General features: G+C 40.5%; 1 protein-coding gene across 1 annotated transcript in view; it reads right to left on the minus strand.

The window, feature by feature from the left end:
- Window positions 1–15,998: 15,998 nt before the first annotated feature.
- hcn4 (hyperpolarization activated cyclic nucleotide-gated potassium channel 4) overlaps window positions 15,999–21,673 on the minus strand; it is a 75,391-nt gene continuing 69,716 nt past the window's right edge. Inside the window, exon 8 of the mRNA XM_085450730.1 lies at window positions 15,999–21,138. Coding sequence (XP_085306856.1) covers window positions 18,872–21,138 — 2,267 coding nt within the window. The 3' untranslated portion in view covers window positions 15,999–18,871. The remainder of the gene's footprint in view (window positions 21,139–21,673) is intronic.

Raw genomic sequence — 21,673 nt, forward strand, 5'->3', positions numbered from 1 at the left:
CCTACTCCATCAGTGGTCTGTATCCCCCCTGTTGGCCAGTCACACTGACTTCTCTGCGGGAAGGCCGAAGCCATTAAGCAGCCAACACACTCTGCTGCGTCTCCCTGTTTAATTGCCTGATGGGGCCTGTGATATTTTTATCAGCCACCCTGCGGCGGATGGCTGCCAAGAGGGGAAGTGTGTGTGTGCACATATGTGTGTGTGCGTGTGTGCATGCATGTGTGTCTTTACGTGTCATGCCTGGGTACACCTCTGACAAGAGAGCTGCCTGCTTGCTGCAGGAAACCCTGTGCTTCTGTGCACCTGCATATCAAAATATGTGACATGGCGCAAAGCATCCACACCGAAATACAACGTTGACTTTGATGCCTCATCATCACTGTGGATCATGATAATGAACCATATCTCCAGGAATTTGGAGCTTTGTTTGTTTTTTTTACTGATAAATATTTTCCATCATACACTATGCTGTTGTTCCTTCTCAGTATGAAATTGGAGTATGTCTTTATAGCGCTGCAAGGTGAAAAATTGCTCTAGATAAAATGTTAGATGGAGTTATGGCACCAGGCTGCTATCAGTATCTCATATGGTGCTTTCTTGCCAAGCGACTTAATATATAGATATACAAGTTATCCTTGCCCTTGCACTTTCTCTCTGTTTCTCTCTCTCTCCCTCACACACACACACACACACAAACACACACACACACACAAACACACACACACACACACACACACACACAAACACACACACACGCAGAGGTACTTCCCTGCTGGCTGTTAGGTTTATTAACTGCATGCTTGTTCACAGTAATAGTGATTTAGGGCTTTGGGGGGAGAGAAGGGGGAGGTGGGGGAGTTAGAGAGAGAGAGCAAAAGAGACAGCACATGATCCTTATTGGAGCTTCAGAGCCTAGTAACTACCGACCAACAAAAACCAGGGGAAAACCAATTCTCTCATTTTTCCAGCTGAGTTTTTTGGAGGGTGATTAGGTGGATTTCACCGTGCTGATATCTCTTTGAGCACAAGCTCAACCTTCTGTGGGAATTTTGGAATTCACTCTGCAACTCCCTCCATGTGGTTTTAGACAATTCACTGTGGTCACTGATTGCTTGGAGCTCTTCACTCACACAGTCTCACACAGCAAGCACACTGAAGCCCACTAAAGTCTTGTTGAAACCAGAAATGTATTATTGAAGAAAGTAACACATTTCATTTCAGTTATTTTTTAATTTCTCATCTGACAGCATTAGTAATAAGGTGAAGCAAATTAATTACTGGCAACAAAATAATTACGGGATTTTAATAATAATGGATCGCATTAATATAGTGCTTTTTGAGACCCTCAAAGCGCTTTACAATTCATTCCCTCTCACATTCACACACTGGTGGAGGGAAGCTATAGTTGCAGCCACAGCTGCTTTGGGGCAGACTGACAGAAGTGAGGCTGCCATATCGCGCCATCGGCCCCTCTGGTCATGACCAGTAGGCGGTAGGTGAAGTGTCTTGCCCAAGGACACAACGACCAAGACTGTCCGAGCCGGGGCTCGAACCGGCAACCTTCTGATTACAAGACGAACTGCCAACTCTTGAGCCACGACCGCCGCTTTAATTTATACTTTGCCAAAGACTAAGAACTCTCAAAGAAAAAAATAGAAAATACTGTCCACCCCCAGACAAAGTTATAACTACAAGTTTATGTTAACAAAATGTTTTCCTCACAGAGTTTTGCAGAAACTAGTCTTAAAATCAAAGAAATGAACTACCTATTTGCATTGGTGGGTGGTTCACTTGTATTAAATTAAATCTACAATATAAAACAAGGAAGTAAATACTGTGCTCACAAATTTTTAAAGGTTTACTAAAAGGTAGCAAATAACACTACAGACATTGTTGGGGGACAGCATGCTAATTCAAATCATGAACTTTGTGGTGATCTTAAAGTCATGTGACCATTGTTGTCATGATCCTGGGTCCTTTTGACCCAGCATTTTGTGTTTTCTCTTCGATTTTGGTTCTGTTCTTCCTTTGTTTAGTGTTTACCCTGTTCTGCCCGTGTGTTCCTGTTTTATTGTGAAGGTCTGCGTCTTATGTGAGTGTTTTCAGTTTGCCTCCCTAGTCTCGTTATGTTAATCACTCCCAGCTGTGTTTCCCACCTGTGTGTAATCTCCCTGTGTTCTCTGAGTGTATTTAAGTTGTATTTTCTGTCTTAGTAATTGCTGGTTCGTCTGTGTTGTTTCCCCTCGGTCTCCCTGCGTCTCTCCGTATGTATTTCCCCGGACCTCTGCATCTTCGTTTCTGGTTTGTTTTGTTAGTTTTACCCAGTTTAGGTTTTCCTGTTTCACCTTCACCCACGCCATTGCTGTTTGTATTTTCTTTTGTTAAATAAACACTCACCTGCTCCAGAGCTGCTGCCCTTTGGGTCCTTTTCTACATTCCACACGGCTTGCCCCGGCAATCCGTGACAGTTGTGTGGCTCATTTTATCAAGATATGATCCATTTCTTTCAACGTTGGGAAAATTACTTTATTACAGCAGTTAAAAATTAAGTTAAACACAAGAAACATGTAACAAATAGCTTAAAGCAGCAGAATGGTAAAGCAGAATGGTATGTAGCTCAGCAAAACAGAATACAGTTTGACCAAACAAATGTGTGAAATAGGTTAATCAATTTAAATAAAAAATGAAGTAATAATGTGATGTAGAACAAAATAAAGAATTTCAAAATGAAAACAAAAACAAAGTTAAATGGCTTAATAAGTGTTGTAAAAACAGCATTAAAAATATCAGTAGAAAGTGTGGTGCAACAACACGGGTTAGTGTCAAGTGTTGTGAAAATACACTGTTAAAATTAAATAGATGCATAATGGCAGATGTATTGTTGCATGAGGTATAAAACGTTTCTTGCATCTGTCCTTGTCACAGCTTAGCTGAATCAGCCGGTAAAGTGGTGCAAATGTTGAATAACAGTTTGCTCAGTGACCACCGCAGCTTCAAACGTGTTTCATTGCAGATAGTTCTCAAGACTTCATTCTCTGAAAACCAAACTCACTCACAGGCAACAAATCCTGGCCCTATATTAAACAGAATGCCCTTAGCAATCCAATGACATTCACGGGGTTAGGTTAACTGTTGATTCTAAATTATTTGTTGGTATGACTGGCTGTCTGTCTCTATTTTGTTATCTCTGTAACAGATTGGTAAGCTGTCCAGGGTGGACCCTGCCGCTTGCCCTGTCATACGGTGCAGGTTCCCCCTGAGCCTGAATTGGATAAGTGGAAGAAAATGGATGGATGGTAACCTATAATCTCAGGGCTTCCCATTTTATTCAGTTGATATTGAATCATAAATGAGGTAATAGCTAGGAAAGAGGAAAACTAGAGGTCAAGAAAGAAAAACATTTAAGACTTGTGACTTTAACAATCATCACTAATTATCTAGATAACTGTCTAGATGTGTTTTGGTTGACGGGTTAAAAAAATTTAAAAAGAGAAGAAAAAATTGGATTAAACAAGGCTGTTCTGTAGTAGACAAAACATTTTTTGTCTCCTTGTCTGTATCATATAAACCTGAAGTAGTCACCCTGGGCGCAGATACACTCCATTGACTCCATTGATCACCCATCGCCTCACCAAGTCTTTTCTTTCCACCTCACGTCCTCCTCCTTCCTGCTCTATCTCTGCTCTGGGTTCTCTCCATCACCCCCTCCTGTAGCCCTCTTATCACCCACAAAGCACACACATTTGCACATACTGGCATATATACAGCCTTTGTGTCCTGGCAGACAAGAATGCACACACTCATAGACACAGCCAGAGAGGCGCAGTCACACATTTAAGCACACACACAAACACACACAAGATAATTTCCCCCACTCCTCCCTCCTGTTATTTGTGCTCTATTTTGCTCTGGGTGAGTTGGCGCCATACTGTAACTGTCGATTGAACCCACTGCTGTGAGCTATGTGGTTACAAACCTACACAGACAAATTCAGGCAATATAAATCTTGCACATTTTGCAAATAAAAATGATTCCCTGTGACACACCTGAGGAGGAAACATCAAAGCTCAGAAGGATCCTTTTCTTTTAATGAAAGTGAGTCATCCTTTACACAGCTGGTATTTGCCTCCTTCATGTCATATAAAGACACCTTATCAAATTGTTTGTGTTGTTAAAACTAACCAATTCATATAAGATCCTAAAAGTGCATATTTACAGCACTTTTTTTGTTTTAAATGAGTGAAAGCTGTTGCGCTTTCCTCAGCTTTTTTGAAGTGTAGCTCTTCTCCGTTGACAACAGACTGACATAAATGGCACAACTTTGCAGTGCTGACAGGCAGAAGGAGAGAATCACCAAATGCCTGAATGATCCTCTCATCTCCTAGAGCGGCATGTGACTTGATTCTTTCTGAAGCCATATTGGCAATAGCACAGAAATCATTTCAAAGTGCCCTTTGCAGACGGCAGCCAAAAGAGGACCAGAGCTGGTCGATAGGAATGTCAATTAATAAGTAGGCATAATAATTTGACTCTGAAGCCATTGTAATAAACTTGGTTAACTTTGTGCACAGAATTTTTACCCACCTCTCATTCTTTTGTCTTGCCTCCGTTGCTTTTTTCTCACCGGCCCATTTTCTTTCGCCATCACGGCCCTCTTTTTGTGAATGTGCCATCAATTGTTCAGCAGTCTTTTAAGTCTCACAGTGAGATCTATTTCTGATTCTTAAACACACCATGGGTGGCCAGTGACAGAGTTTTTTTTTAAGTTTCATAACAAAAAAGAACTCATTCAACACAAGGCCTTTCAGGCTTCAGTGATACTAAAGGTAGCAATCACAGTTGATTTAGATATCAGAGAGTGCTGGTATATGTAACAGCTCTCCTGGGTTGTATGACATAACAATACAGGCCACTTAACAAAAGGAGGATGATTGCGTTCACCATGTGTGTCCCATCTGTTACCTGACAAATGAGAAACATTTTGTTCATGAATCTGTAGCTTGTCCCTATAACATGGCTACCTCACGAGAGGATAGACCCCCACCACCCCCACCACTACCACCAATAGCCAAGACATTCATTTGCAGGTGAGATGAAGGATGGAGGTCAGTAGGGTCAGTGTGACATTTAGAACATTCACTTGCTTGAAATTGCTCCTCTTCTGTGTTCCTCTCAAGGAGTGATTTGACAAACCGGCTCTTCTGCAAAATTATAATTATGGCTGTCAGTAATGACACTTCAAATTATCATAATTATTCTGAACAATGGCAAGTCATGAACTGGTGTAATTAAGCCTTTCTAAATACATATGGTGGATAATTTGATCCTGGCTTCCCCAACTTGAGTCTCACATCAAGATGACTTTGAGACACAATATGTTGTTCTGCTAAAATTTATCAGACGACATTTTGGTTTCCATGGTAACAAGAAAATAAACTCTATACGCATACACAAGGGCCACGTTTTTAAGATTTCTCTCAAGGGTGGAATGGGAGCCATTGCACAACAAAGCATGCAAGAGTCGAGATGTTCTATTCTGAAGCCTGAAAATGGTTTAGTACCTGGCCATTTACAGTTTCAATTTAAACACATAGCCAATAGTATAGTTACTGTGGTCTTTTTTTTCTCCTTAGTTCAAAGCTTGAACCTGGCAGCGAAATTCTCAAGGGCACAGGCTAATATGATAAACAGGGAACAGTGGTTTGCAGGCTTGGGGGTTGGGCTCTCTGCTTTTTACAGTTTGCCCTTGCCCTATGAAAAGTGAGGAATGGCAAAGCAAGGGATGGTTCGTCTACATAGCCAAGGGGAGGAAGAGGGACGTGAGGAAGGAAGTCCCCCACCCCCATCAAGTTTCACTGGGGTATAAGGAGACAGATGAGGAGGAGGTGGAGGAGGAGGATAGTGTTGCAGAGATCACCAGTCATGGAGGATTATAAATGATAAATATAAGGAAATAGTATTTTCCTCTCTTTCAAATGAGTTCCTCTGGGTTTCTTTTTAAACCATTATTTTTAGAATAGACAGGGGATTTATAAAATATGCAAGAGTCATCCACTGAACAACACTGCATGCTAATATAACCAGATTTCTCTGGTTTCTTTGTTAAATCCTGTGTGTGTTGTCGAGTTGAAATATCAGCTTATTGTTCCACATTTCAAAAACCACTGCTAAGCATCCCTCTCCTTTAAATTGAAAGCCAAAAATATCTACTAAAATATTTTACTGTCATGCGAGCAATCAGTTAAGCGGGGTAGGGGTCATATTTTGGAAATAAGAGATACCACATTTTGGAATTAATCTCTGCAATTCAATCTCAAGGACTGATTCAATAAACAGTATTTAAACAATTTATGAGCATTGCAAGATGGACTTAAGCCCTCGTAGTCAGAAATAGGCAGCTAACTCCGAGAGTGTCTAGAGAGGGGATTGGCTGTGCTTAGAAACAGACATTTAGGACAGACGGTTAGCAGATGGCAGGGTGACAACTTGAGCTAATGGTTCTTGTGTTGACATGGCTCAAGGCAGCACATCATCACATCAAAGTCCAACTCTCTCAGTTTCGATTAACACTCATCAGATGACCTGGAAAATGTTAAAAGCACGTGAATATTATTTTATATATTCCAGTGTAATTTATGCATGGAACATTAAAAGCTAGGAAAAATAAAATTGTGTTTAACACAATACAAGAATACCATTGTTACAAAGTGAAAACTAAAAGTATATCTTTACTTAAAAGTAGCTAATACCCTAATAGAGTCTTAATACTGAAGAATTAATATATTTTAAAGCTATTGTTACCTAACGAGCTTTCTTGCAGCTAATTTAGAAATGCAGTTTACTTTTTTCCATCGTTTGGATAGAAAGTTATCAAAGTCTGTGAGTCAATAATTCATCTCAACATTCACCGTGGTGCTAATTAAGTTTCACATGTCTTCTTCTGATGATGAAAAGCAATAGCTGACATAGAGAGATCATATTATCACCTTTTTATTTTTAATACAAACACACGCAGACTTTTCTCAACACCTTTCTCCACCTTTAAGTAGGGCACATATATCCCATTTCTGACCATAATGATATTGTAGGAGCATAATGAAGGAGTAAGCAGCAGACTGGGGTTTTTTTTAAGTTGGGTGATGGGGGTCAGGGGTTGTGATTGTGGTGGTGGGGGCATAATTGGCAGAGCAAGAGGTTGAGAGAGGACATCAGGTTGGCAACCTGTGGCCATCCTTCTGATGTTATCCATGCATATGCTTTCATGAACCTAATCCCACGAGGCACAAACAAGCACACACACACAGATACACAGAGTCACGCACGTGCATGAGTACACACATCAGCACTGACACAAAAAGAAAACTTTCAGCCATGCGCATCAAAAGCTGGAGCATTGCAAAGTTGGCATTTGGACAGTATTTGCGAACAAACTGGCAGATGTCAAAAGGCTTTGACGGTAGGGTTTTAGCGGGGGGAAAAGCACTAATACGGATATGCTGTAGTTACTGTGTGTGTTTTTGAGTGCTGTGAGTCCTGGGCTGCCAAAAGCTATAGCCCCAAGCCAGCATCCTTGAGCATAATGCCGCAGTTCAGCATGAGTGTGAGAAGATATGGAAAGTAAAACTGTTCTCCTTCTCAGAAACAAACAAAAAAGTTTGTTGGGTTTGGAAAAACTTTAAAAAAGGATCTTTAAATGATAACACAGTTCTTGTGATATAGAAAGTGAGTTTTACATTAAATGTGGTTGCACAGACTCTAGATGTTCAGGGCGCTCAAGTTTCATCCTTATGACCATCTGATATCGACCCTAATCCCCATGTCTTTCACACATGCCACTATTAAAATGTTTTAATTTATGTAAAAATCAAGATATGTGTTCTCTCTATTTCAGCACCAATGTCAATTTGAAAAGGGCTATCTGGCAAAAGAGGAAAAGAACTCAAGACAGATTTGTATACATTGCTTTAACCCTCAGGCTTGCAGGGTAATGGTAGGATTAATTACTGTTGAGTTTGACCCAAGGAGAACTAGAGCAGATTATCCCAGATACCGCAGAGGAAGGCTTTAGCGTTGTCTCTTCCCTCCATGATAGCAGAGTGACAGCCACCTCAACCGCTTGGATGCCACTATGCCCTCACTGATTTGGGCCATTGCACAAAATCACACAGCGATAGCATACAGTGGGCTCACGTGGCAACGGCAGCTATGCGGCATTTACACCCAGCAAAAGTGTGCGTTTTTGTCTCCGTTGGATGCCAAGCAGGCAACCATAAGCCAGCTCTTTCCTCTCACCAGGCAGGCATCAGAAGAGGAGAATAATGTGTAATTACAATAGACACTCTAAAACAAAGCCCTTCACTTTCGATGAGTTCCTCTTCTAGAAGGGAAGGTTACCTCAAGGGGGAATTCTAATGAAGCAGATGGCTGCGAGCTCACAGGGGCAGACGCCGACTGCCCTCCTTTTTACAGTCTGCCAACATTTTCAGGATTCTGAGGAGCTTCACCTGTCTCCTGACCGTTCTTTGTGTTCATCCGAGTGAAAGTGTGTGTGTGTGTGTGTGTGTGTGTGTGTGTGTGTGTGTGTGTGTGTGTGTGTGTGTGTGTGTGTGTGAAAGGCTTTTGCTTATTGACACATCTCACAAGAGGGAGGGAAAAAATAGCTGCTAAGGGATTTTGCGAATTACAATTGGGAGCATGCTGCATGTAATATACAAAAAGAGATATACAGAGAGAGAAAAAAACACTCAAAGCAGGTGTTCCTTATATTTTATTCTATACCGTTTTATTTCATCCAGTATATGTGCTTATCAACAGTTCACTCCTTTTACCGCCACACAATCTGCAAGCCACGGCTACTGTACGTGTGCTTGCTGTGTGGGTCAGCGCAATGTCCCGTAGCTACCTTTCACACCATACATTTACAGTTCCCAGTTCCCTTATTGCTTTTTTTCATAGTTCCCATGTTAAATGCAGAACAAAAAAGATATCCCTTGATCAATAGCAAAGCGATCAAAATACTGTCCTCCTCAAAAGGTTGTTAGTCCTCATAAGAAGTGTTGAATCAGTCACTGCCTTCGTGAAACAAAAAGGTTGAGCCTTCAGATAGAAAGACTTCGTCTGCAGCGTCGTGTAACGAAAATGTCCCACTCCTGCGCTGTACCAAAGTGTAGAGCTTATACAATGCAAAATTCCTTAAAAATCATGGACAGGTTATGAACTCTGTACAAACACACAATTTGGTGAACATTGCTTATCATAATCTGGCATGGAGTTGACATTACTTATTAAGTAGTCTAAAATAAATACAGAAATATAAATAGGTCCTATGGAAATAGCTGTATAACTAAGTAACTTGTCAACGTCATGATGCCAACATTAGATTAAATGGAGTTATAGTACTTCCACAAATGAAAGACAGCTTTAAGAGGCAGATTTTTCTTTTCTTTCTTTCTTTCTTTCTTTCTTTCTTTCTTTCTTTCTTTCTTTCTTTCTTTCTTTCTTTCTTTCTTTCTTAAATCTAAACCCTCGTCTCTCCAAATAGAATATAAATGTGCCCTTTTCTGTTTTGCCCACATTAATCCAGGGAGGAGCAGGCTCACTTTTGGCTTCAACACAGGATTTTCTGATGAGCTGCAACTAACAGAGAAACATATGCGACACATATTTTCCAAATCTAAGCTTCTAATTTGTATATTGTTGCATTACAGAAACAAGTCATATTTTGCAGATGAATCACTTTTAAAACTGCCTGAAAGAGTGTTTTTGTACCGACAGCTACAAAGAAGGTCTCCTGCCACGTCGCTGTACTGCGGCATTACCCTACAGAATCTTTCAGGTAATCTGTAGGTGTGTTAACCTATACGCACCCTGCTGTTCCTAAAATGGTTCATGTACAGGTTATACTGTCTAACAGCCTGCTTTGTGGTCAGAATAACCTTATAGTTCCTTTATTTCTTCTCACTAGAGAAGCAGCAAATGAGGTCAGTTTTATTAGATGCTACAATAAACAACTTTATATATATATATATAAAGCATCATATATAGCCATCTTGTTATCATATCAAATGACTCCGTGCTACCCTGTCCTTTCAAACACCTGATTCTGGTGCTGGTGTGTGCAATATGATGAGCATTTATGGAAAGGTAGAAGGAATCTGCAGTCATGAATGAATAACGAGGGCCTTGGAAAAAAAAAAAGTTCCTTTCTTTCCCTCGAGAAATTGCAGGTTCAATTCTGCTGCTGCTACATCTAATCCTCAATCACAGCAAATGATTTCATTAGTGTGCATTGCTTATTCACCAACCCATATTCATGGGCAGCACAAAGGGAGAAGGAGGCTGAGATTAACCAGTGGAATTGGAAATCCACCAAACAGAATCTGAGGTTGCTGCTGAACAGAAGCAAATATGAATTGTAAATGGTACAGAGATGCCGTGTGGAACTCCACCAAAGCTGGAGGTAAGAGAGGTGCAACTTACAAATCTGCTGGCCATTTCACAGCACATCTACTGTAAATAAGCAGGCCAAAAGTTATGAACATTTTTGTGTCAATAAAGTATTAAACATGTTTGTGCTATTTTATATTTATTATTGTGTTGACCTGCCCAAATAGTGTAGATGGAAATTAGCTAGTGGTTAAATCTGATGCAATTCCACTCTTCTCCTATGAGACTATTTTTGTGCATTATGCATTTGTACATTATGCTACAGAAAAACATTTTTCATGAAACCCTCCCTATAAAGACCAGGTATCCCTGACCTAGATTTGATTAAGTTATTCAGCATGAAAACAGACATGTCAGGCGCTTTTGTACTGTTTCCTCCATAGCTGGACTGGCCATCGGGCATACCGGGCATTTGCCCGGTGGGCCGCTGGCGATTTTTTGTTGTTATGGGCCGATGGATTTTTTTTTTTTTTTTTTAGGAAGGGTATATATAATGAAAGGTGTTGGATTGGCCAATTGGTCATGATCGACTCTGGGCTGGACCAATTACAGCCGAGGAGGCCGGATGGACCCTCCCCCTTGTTTAGCAATCACGTGATTTTTGCGCATTGCATGCCGGGAACTCGTGGCAAAACAATCCAAGTACCGCATCAAATGCAAGCATTTGCAGCACCGTTCATTCTCCGGTTCCAATGCCTTCTTGTTTTTTCTTTGACGCACAAAAAAGGAATGTACAAAACAAAAGGAGAACAATGCCGGTCCGTACAAAGACAGACTCGACGAAAAGACAAAGAAAAGATACGAGGAAAAAATCAAAGGAGTGAAAGGGTCAGACCCTTACGAGCACACAGAGTGGACAAAAGACGTTAGCGTGTTGCCCAACTTTCACCACGCTCAGATTTATAATTATACGGATCTTGGAGTGAGTGCATACACTCATGAAGTTTAGTAACTTCAGGTCACTGCAACAAGCCCAGGTACAGTTTACCGACGGATGGGTACAGGATCTTGAAATGCACCGTGTAGAACGAAAGACCATCGTACGAACAAAGTTTACCAGTCTCACAAATCGTCGTCATAAATACACATTCGTTAACCGTTTATTAATAGGACCTTTGAGCTCAACGGTAATTAATTAGTAGTGGAAATAATTTCTACAGAAATGTAGCAGTGACAATAATATTGTATGCTGTAATCGCACTGGACAATTAGTGATACAAAACAACTGTTTTATCCTGTGAATAAAAGTATATGTTTTTGTCAATGTACCATGGTAATAACAGAAGCGAAACGCAATATTGTGTCAGGACAATTCACTATTTATGCACAATAAACAAAGGAGCATAGCGCGACAATTTCTGTTCAGCGCCAGACTTGCTTGTAACCTATATCACCAATTATGTTAAGAAAAATGACGTATTAACTACTACAAAACTCTGACCTTTGTGGGAATGCTTGGAGCAGACTAACATGTGAGCTGGAGGGTTCTGGGACGTTATATTTGGTATATCCAGACCATCCGTGGCTCTTACTTAGGAAACATGGCTTAAAAAATTTCTCTTCAACGACATAATCCGATAAAAAAAAACCGATCTCTTTACCCGTCGGCTTCCCGTGGCTGTCATGCGACCGGCTATTGCAGTTAATAATACAACAGCTTCTTGCCATTTTTTGGGTTTCTTTTTATCGCTGTGTAACTGAGTTCAATTTGCCACAAGTTCCCAGAACCCTTTGCGGTTTTACCCCTGAATGACGTCACATTTTCAATCTTTATCCTGGTGGGCCGGTCTCCAGTCAAAAAGCCCGGGCCGATTTTTTGTCCCAGTCCAGCCTTGGTTTCCTCTATACAGATTTCTGAAAAACTAGCTCCAAGAGTTTGTACAGAAAGATGGCAGATGTTGTGACGCTTCATCTGCCCCTTCATTGCTGTTTTCTCTATTGCTCTCAAACAGCCATTTTCTTCCCATGTTTGGATGGGTGACACAGGGAGACATAATGAAAATAGGTCTCTGCATGAGCGAGTGAGTCACCGTTGTTTTTCTTTATTCGCCTCAAACGACACAAAGTTTCAAAGCCTTCTAATCTAATTCCCAGACGATTCCTCTAAGAAAAAAAAAAACACTGCCTCTATACTACACTATGCTACAGATGCAGCAAAAAGTCTAGCAGGATGGAAACAGAAAATCCCCTTGAAGAATAAACATCGCTGTCAGGTGAAAATCTTGTTACTCTAGTTTTGGCTATTTTCATACCTTTAGTCTGAATGAAGGATAAGATGAATGAAGCTAAACATATTTTGTGACCATAAGGATAATGAACCTCCTCGTCATTTACATTACATAATTCAAGCCAGAAGATGATTAATCAATAGCTAATTTTCTTTTACTTCACAGTAATCAGCAGTTTTCAAACCAACTTTAATAGACTCAGTTAAAAACAAACCCAGACTCTTCTTTAACCAGTTATCTGTGATAATGGAACAGACTGAGTTAGCCAATTTGTCAGTCCCTCCACAGTGTTTACCTCTCCATACAATCTAGGACCCATGTCCCACTCATGTCTGACAGCACCTCTGGCTATCAACTCTGCCTTGTAACTGAGGGGCACACTGTCTTGCATGTGCACTCACACCGCTCAAAACTTTCTCTCATTTTCTCCTAATCAATGTTGAAAAACATCCACTAGCGCTCTACAATCACAAAGTGGGGGCAAGTAACCCATCAACATGAGTACCACATGGGGTGCCTGTCGGACTACTTGTCTTCCCTGTGGCTAAGTGTCCAACTATGTCATTCCTGCAGTGCATCAATGCCGCCTCACATCTACACCTTTGTCTTGCAGGCAGGCTTCAAACTATCCTCCAACTCTATACCTTAATAAGGTCATATTGTGAGAAAAAATGGGGAACTTTTTCCTGATGTTGGAGGCACAGTAGCCTGTCTGACTTTATGATGGAAACAGGTACAGAACAATTGTGGTTTTAAATGCCTACACAATCAGATAATCAATATCCCCGATGTGAAACATTTCTGTGTCTTTATTATTGTGATTTTGTTCCAGAGCTCTGTTTCCTTCTCCTTGAGCCATGAAGCCAATATAAATGTTTTAGAGCCATTCAGATAGCTGTTTACTGCTAATGAAAAAAGGTGTTAGATGTGGGAGAGGTGAACAAAGCACTGCTATAACCATTAGTAACCCAGTCTGTCTGTCTAGAGCAAGAAGACTCTTATTTTTAAACATTAAAAAAATTCATTATATTGGTTTAAATACATTGCTGTAATGATTAACGCTACGTTCTCTGTGATGCCCCTCCCCAGTCTGTCTCTATCTAACACAATATCACTCGATTATATTCCACATTTACTAGCCCCAAAGTCCCTTTGGGCTGATGATGGAAAAATATTCATTAGTCATAGTGTTTCCCATAATTCTTAAGAGGTTATAGATAAGTGAAACACATACATACTCAGTGAATGCATACTTGCAAAATAATAAAATAATAATAACAATAACTTGTTCTAATATTGTGAGTCAAATACAAAAAGAAATGTGCTTAATTCCTAATTATAAAAGTGGTTAAAACTGCTGTGGCTGGGCAGGTTGGTCGTAAAATTTGCTCAACATTTTCAACAACATGAAATGTAATTTTTTTAAAATTGGAAATCCAAAATAGTTAATTTTTTTGGAAAATGAGAATACGATCTAATGGACATGAGCATGTCAGTAAATGTGCATTTGTGCAACTGCGTGTCATGCCATGTGTACTGCTATACATTATGAGTATAACTTTACATGACTGTAATGAGGGGAGGGCATGGTAGCTTTGTATGTGCGTGACTCCTGGATAGTATTTGAGGGTCAAGGGATTACAGACATGTCTTGTTAAATTAGACTGCAGTGGCTGACTGCTGTGACTTAGTTAAGGACTCAGCTGTCTCGGTGGAACCTGGGTCTGCCTTTGTGATGAGCTACAGACAAACATGTAGAAACATATCACTGATCCTCCCCTTTGAGAGTTTCATGATACCTTACTCTGCTGTGTATATCGTTTTTTAACCACTTGAAGGCTCCCTTTAGTGCCAACAGATTTTGAAAGCATACTTTTATTCAAACAGACTCTGATACGTGCTTTTTGACTGAACACTAGTAAAAAAAAAATCTAAATTATCTAAACGTTACTTATCATAGATGATCATGTGAAAAGTAACAATATCCCATTATACTTTTTAAAAAAGTTTTCAACAAGCAAAAAACTGTTGCTTTTTGAGACGCTGCTTAATAATAATTCTAGTAAATAAAATAAAATTGAGGCATTTAATTGCCATTTTCTCAGCCATTTCATTTAAATAAAATAAACAAAGAAAAATAAGAATACCAAAATCAAAATTTTGAAAAAAGTAAGTACATCACTTATGTACCCTTCAAATCCATGAAATGGGAATCAGGTGTTCAGGATACTCTGATAATTACAAACTCTTTAGGAAGTGACAGGTTGAAATTGTCTCACTTAAACCTGTGACATAAGATCCGGTCTTCATTTACTTTCCATGTGTGTAGTGTTGTTGTATCAATATCTGAAAAGCTCTCTAAGAGCTCTAAGAAATATTGTAAAAATATTTCCAAAACAATCTGAAATAAATAATTCCACTGTAAGCTAAATTACTTATAAGTAATAATATACTTTAAATGACTACTAATTTGTCTATTAATTGTTCCCCAGAGAATTCAGCCAATCAGCAGATCATTTGATGAGATCTCATCAAAGGATCTGCAGTTAGCTTTGTTATCTGCTGGTGTCTGCTCAACCGGAAGCCACTAAGTAAGATACGAAACCCAAGTTGCTCTCTGATACATCGATCATCTTGCTTGTAAAGTGCTTGTGTGTGAATGGGGGAATGAGACATGTTGTATAAAGCTCAGCTGGAGTAGAAACACTGAATACAAAAAAATTATTTATTTCCCATTTACCATAATTTGTCCTTTGTCAAACTCAGTCAAATCCTCATGCTTGCTGATTTTTTCCTGCTTCTGAACTTTGAGGACAACATTTTCATTTGCTCCCTAATATAGCCCACCCACTAATTCACTTCACCTGTCAGTATGTCACAATGTTATTGTCTGTATATGCAAAGACCAGGCCTTTTGGAACAATGTGCTCAGGAAAAGAGAAATCAAATATTATTCTTTTTGTAATAATATTAATATGCATGTTTGACACAGATCAGAATCAAGTTTTCAGGAGCAAAAAAACCTTATTGTCAGTGAATGAATCACCAAATTGTGTGTTTAGAGGGAATTTGCTGCCTGACTGCAGATTTTACAGTCATTCATCCCACTATGAATTCTGCATTATATTGAAGAGTGCCTAAAGACAATGAAAGGCTGTCTGAAGTTTCACACTAGTAGTATACACATTAGGAGATGCAACAAGGAATGGCTCAAATAAAGAAAAAGGGGTAGTTATGGAATGGCTTAGTCGTAGCTCAGATTTGAATCCTGTTGAAAGATTGGGAGTGAAATAGGAAGCACATAGAAGAAAAACATCAAACATCTTGAAATTAATATAATTTTATGTTATTTATGCTTAAAATTACTTTAAAAAAGTGCAAAATGGCTTTAGAATTGTAGTTACTTTTTCCACAAGACTATTACATCAACTGACACATTTGTTGAATAAATAATTGCAAACGTACATAAGCATACTTTTGATCCTATTTGATGCACTAAGAGCCAGGTCCTGTTAATCAAATGTATTTGATTAATGCATCATATAAGTATGACCACCTTTACAACAGCACAAGTTTTAGCAGTTTCCTGGTCTTCATTCAGGTGTGTGTTAACACAATGCTACAGTCTTCACAGGAATGGATGTCCTATTAAATTCACCCCAAGGACAGGCCTTGGAATGTTCAGAGAAGCTGACAAAAAATACAAAAATAAAACAAGAGCTGCAGCTCAGACTCTACAGGCCTCAGTTAGCATGTCAAATGTCAAAGTTTATGACAGTACAATTGGAAGGGTTGCCAGGAGAAAGCCTCTTCTCTCTACAAAGAACATGGCAACACAAAACGTAAGACTTCTGGAACAATGTCCTTGAAGAACAAAAAACACCACAGTGGAGATGTTTACCTATAATGCACAGCACCACGTTTGGTGAAAACCAAACACAGCATATCAGCTCAAACATGTCATACCAACTGTCAAGCATAGTAGTGGAGGGGTGACTTGCATTTGTTTTGCTACCTACAGCAGACCTGGGCACCTTGCAGTTATTGAATTGACTATGAACTCCTCTGTGGACCAAAGTATTTTAGAGTCAAATGTGAAACCATCTGTCCAACAGCTAAAACTTGGCTAAAACTGGGTCATGTAACAGGACAATAATCTCAAACACAGCAGCGAATCTACAACAGAATGACCGAAAAACAAAAGAATCAAGGTGTTGCAATGGTGTGGTCAAAATCCATACTTCAACCTGGTTGAAATGCTGTGTCTTAAGATCTTAGGATGAATGCTCACAAACCTTAATGAACTGTAGCAACATTGCAAAGAGGAGTGGGCCAAATTTCCTCTATAACGAAGTGAGAGACCAATAAATTCATGTGGAAAATGATTACTTGAAGTTGCTGATAAAAGCTGCTGATTCCACAAGCTATTAAATCAATGAGTGTACTCGTTTTCACTTATATATATATATGTGTGTGTGTGTGTGTGTGTGTGTATGTGTGTGTGTGTGTGTGTGTGTGTGTGCGTGTGTGTGTGCGTGCGTGTGTGTGTCAAAATCTCTCTTATCTTTACTTGTTAAGTAATCTATGTATTGGAGATTATATTGCAATTGTACAATTTTTCTCAGGTTTACTTTGGCAATGTAGTTATGCATCAATATTTTAAGGAACACATGCAGAGGAGTAATCTGTTTTAGAGAACCTAACTGAGTAACACATCCAATAACCTCACAAACAATTTAGCAAGTACTTATTCTGTGTCTTGGTAAAGGACACTTTGGCAGTAGAAATGGCTGCTGCTGCTGCTGCTGGAAACATCTGTTAAAGATATTGAATCCATGACCTTTTCAGTGGTGGAACAGTCTCTTAACCCCCTGGAGCATTGTGCCTTCAGTTAATCTACAATAGCAAAAGTACTTACTTACATTCAACTTCATCTCCAACTCAGCAGTAGCTTTCAAAAATGTCTTTGTTGACAGCATATAACAACTAAAATAGAAGTAATTAAATATCAAGGTGTATTCTAGTTTCCAGCATTTTTCAAATACTTCAGATTGTGTACTGAATATACTGTTTTTCCTACATGAAAGTCTAGTTTGTGGGATATTAAACATCTGGCTATTTTTTACTTTAAATTGTTTGCGTGCTACACAGTGGATCATACACGCTAATGGAAGTCCTAGTTTTTGTGTAAAAAGGCTCTGATGATCATTCTAGGAAAAAGTTTTGCTTTGCATCTGACTGTTCCACTGATTCACACATATTAGCACTAACACTCACACATTAACAGTTGCTCACAGTCAGGGGAAAAAATATGCTTTCACATGCTTTCTACACACATTAGCAACATGAGCTTGGAAGACAAAGTGAGCTTGTTAGGACATGATTGAGGACTCTGCAGAAAGCCAGTCACTCACATACTGTTACGTCTCAATATTTAGACGGAGGGGAGCTCGCTGAACCCCTGTACCCCTGCTTCAAAAACAGTAGTAATTTGAGAAAGTGGTAGAAAGCAAGGATAATGGGTCAAGAAGTGGTGAAGTATTATCCCACAGGAAAAGTCTTTTTGGTTTCCTAAAATCTCTTCTCCATCCCTCAAGGTTTTGAAAAGATTATACAGAGAATAAATAAGTACAATCTAATAGATACATTTAAGGATCAACAATATGTGATCCTAAATGAGATAATACAAGAGTCAGACTGTCTCAAAGCATGTTTTTTCGCTAAAAATGTAGATAATTTTTAAACACACACACGCAAAAAAAAGAAAGAAAGACAAAAACATTGATACATGCAGGTGTTAGTGCATAGGTTCCTGCAGAAAACGAGTATTATTGGGTAGTCCATTGAATCACCTAAACATCACAACATGAATTTGGCATAGTTATAGAAATAAATAAAATGACTGTCTTTTAAATGGAGATCATTTTCACACCCTCCTAGTCCCTTGATTAACTTATCATTTAAATATAACTCTATCTATATACACAGTATCAATGAATAATAAAAGGAAAAAGCATAAATCAAACAAAGTGTACTATAGAGCTCTGAGTTGCCCTATGAAGTGTCTTTTAAATCACAGTAAATGTAAAATCTTGGTAAAAATAAAGTGAAAAATAGTCTGAAGACAGAAAAGAATGCCACAAATGGAGATCATTTGTGTTTTAGTTCAAAGGAGCACAGGAGGGTGTGATCAATCCTCACAAATTTGAAGGGAGTTTAGAGCGGACAGACTGAGGTTCTAGATCAGATGAAAAGGCAGCAGAGTCCCTCCGTAAAGACAAGGCTGGTGAGGCCCCGGAGGAATAAGTCTGGTGAGGGTGCCCCGGAGACATCTGGATTGGAGGAGTCATGTGCCCTGGCACTGAGCTACAGGGTTTGGGTACAAGAGTAGGAGAGGAAAATGGAGAAGGGTAATACCCAGTTTCTATTGAAGAGCAAGGAGTTTGGTGGCTTAAGACCTGGGCCACCTCCTGGGGCAGGGATGAATGGGAGCTAGATAAAAGCTTTAGGTCCTCAGAAAAACGTCCCAGGGGGGAATCTCTTCCTGTACTTTGTGGCTGGCTTGGAAGCTGTGAAGGAAAACAAGTTTGAGGCATGAGCAAAGAACTGTGGGATCCTGTGACACTAGAAGGGTCACTGTAGTGGAAAGTCCTGCCTGCCACAGGGCTTTGAACAGTGGGACTGGGTGCGACTGGAGTAAGGCAGGGTGAGGCGTTTGCTGAACCATACTGGGCCAGAGAAGCCAATGCAGACCTTTCCAGTGACATCTGGTGAGGTAAGCAGCCAGACTGGAGGCCTGCCAGGCTAGAATGGCTGAGGGAAGATGGGGAGCCCTCAGCAGGCTGCTGACTGTGCTGTCCTCTACCAGAGGATGGGGAACCTTGTGGAGGGGACTGGAAAAGGTTTAATCCACTGGTAGTCCTGCCTCCTCCAGCAAACTGCTGCAGAGGAGCCACCTGAGGAGGCTTGGCAGGTGGTTGGTTTTGGGGAAGCTGACCAGATAGAGAATTATTAGATATAGGGCTCTGACAGCGAGAGGAACTAATAAGCCCAGAAGTAATTCCTCCAAGAGAACAAGCTGTAGATCCTGCTATATGGCTTCCAATTGTGCCACTTACTGCTCTGCCTATATGTCCTCCAGTCACTCCTCCAACTGTCCCACTTGAACCTCCACCTAAATGGCTAGTTGTTGATCCACCAGAAGTCCTCCCCATTGATCCGCCAGAATTTCCTTGTGTTGAATCACAAGAAAATCCTCCAAATGTTCCCCCTGAGGCTCCACCATAAACCAGTCCCACTGATCCATCAGAAGCCCGTCCCAGGGATCCTCCAGTGGTAGTCACTGCCAGTGATTCTCCAGAAGTTCCACTGACTGACCCCCCGGAAGCTATTACCAGTGATCCTCTGGAAGTCCCCCCAATTGATCTCTTTGCCGTATCAGTTATGGGCCCACATGTATTGGGTACCACCAATCCACCTGATAACCTGCTACAAACAGTTTCCACTGCTCCCTCAGATACTCCTACCTTGGTTTCCCCTGAGATCCCTCCTACTGATCCACCATTAGCTCCTCCCAACCCAGAGTGCCCACCAGAAGTCACTTCTAACAACCCAGTTGTATAGTCCTCTCCCGCCCAGGAAGTGTCCCCACCAGTGGCCCCTTCCACAAAACCTCCAACTGCTCCACCTAAAGTCCATCCCGTAGCACCACCACAAGCTCCAGCTAAACTTCCACTTAGTCCTGACCCTGTGCTTCCACCTATAGATCCTTGGTGAAAGAGGTTTGAGAGAGGTGGTGTACCAGAGCGGAAGGATTTTTGATTTTGTGGTTGAGGGTGCAGCTGGGCCGTACTAGATGAAGGTGAACCAGAAGATGAAAACTGACCAAACGGGAACACGGAGGTTGCTCCTCCACTGGACACAGGCCCAGACCTGCAAGGTCCGCGTTGTATTCCGCTACCTGAAGCATGCTGGCTTGAACTAGTTGCCCCTGAACCTGATGTAATTTGCTGGGCCCGGAAAGACGCCAGCAATGGCATGTCTATCCCAGTTTGCAGCTTAGAAGGTGTGCTAGAAGGAGAGTCCCCAGCAGAGCCAGGTGATGTGGATGAAGGAACAAATGTGTGAAACTTTTTAAGTCGGCTAGGAGGGTCCTTCAGGGAACCGAGGACAGAAACTGGAGGTCTGAAGAGCGTTGATGGGAGGTGGGGATGGTGTGTCAGGGCTATGGCTACAGAGGTGGTGGCAGCTGCTGCCTGGAGAGGTGCTTGGATGAGTGGGGCCCAGATGACAGGGGTAGGTGAGGGCGGTGTCTGTGGTGGAGCGTTCTGCATGAGGTGGGCACAGTGGGCCATGTCCCTGTCATGCTGCACAATCTGCTGGATGATCTCATTCTCCTGGTAGTTGAGTACACCAGAGCTGAGGTCGTGTTGCACCTTGTGCTGCAGGATGGAGTTTTTCTTGCCTTTAAGAGCGCATGTCCATGCACACACAAAGACAGACACACAGAAAACAAGAGTGAAAAGTAAGAGAAGAAAGAATATTCCAAAAACCCTTTCTAAAAGAAGAAGCTAGCATAATAACAGGTATGAACGAAAAGGATAAACATTAGATTAGCTTTTAGTGTGATTCCATAAGTAAAAAGGGGAAATCGTAAAACAACCATTGTGTCATAATACTTTGGTGAACAATATTTTGGTGACATGCTTGATACAAAATAAACACTGTAAAAAAGAAAAAAGAAAAAAGAAAAAAAGACAATAAACCTGGAGGTATCCCTCTCAGAGGGAGTGTGTAATTGATTCGTTTTTGTTTTTCAGTTTGTTAGCATTCTTGTCCATAGTTTTCAAGATATCATTTTCAAATTTTGTGTGACGGTAGATACCAATAGCAGCTCGAACTGAGTTAACTGTGATGAAAATCAGGTCAAAGTCAAGGTCACACCAAATGTGAAAATTAATAAAAACTTAAAAAAAAATTTTTAATGGATTCCCTTAAAA

The sequence above is a fragment of the Copadichromis virginalis genome, linkage group LG1, assembly GCF_057382275.1.
Source record: "Copadichromis virginalis isolate Kocher_CV1m ecotype Utaka linkage group LG1, C_Virginalis_male_GT1.1, whole genome shotgun sequence".
Classification (NCBI taxonomy): Eukaryota; Metazoa; Chordata; class Actinopteri; order Cichliformes; family Cichlidae; genus Copadichromis; species Copadichromis virginalis.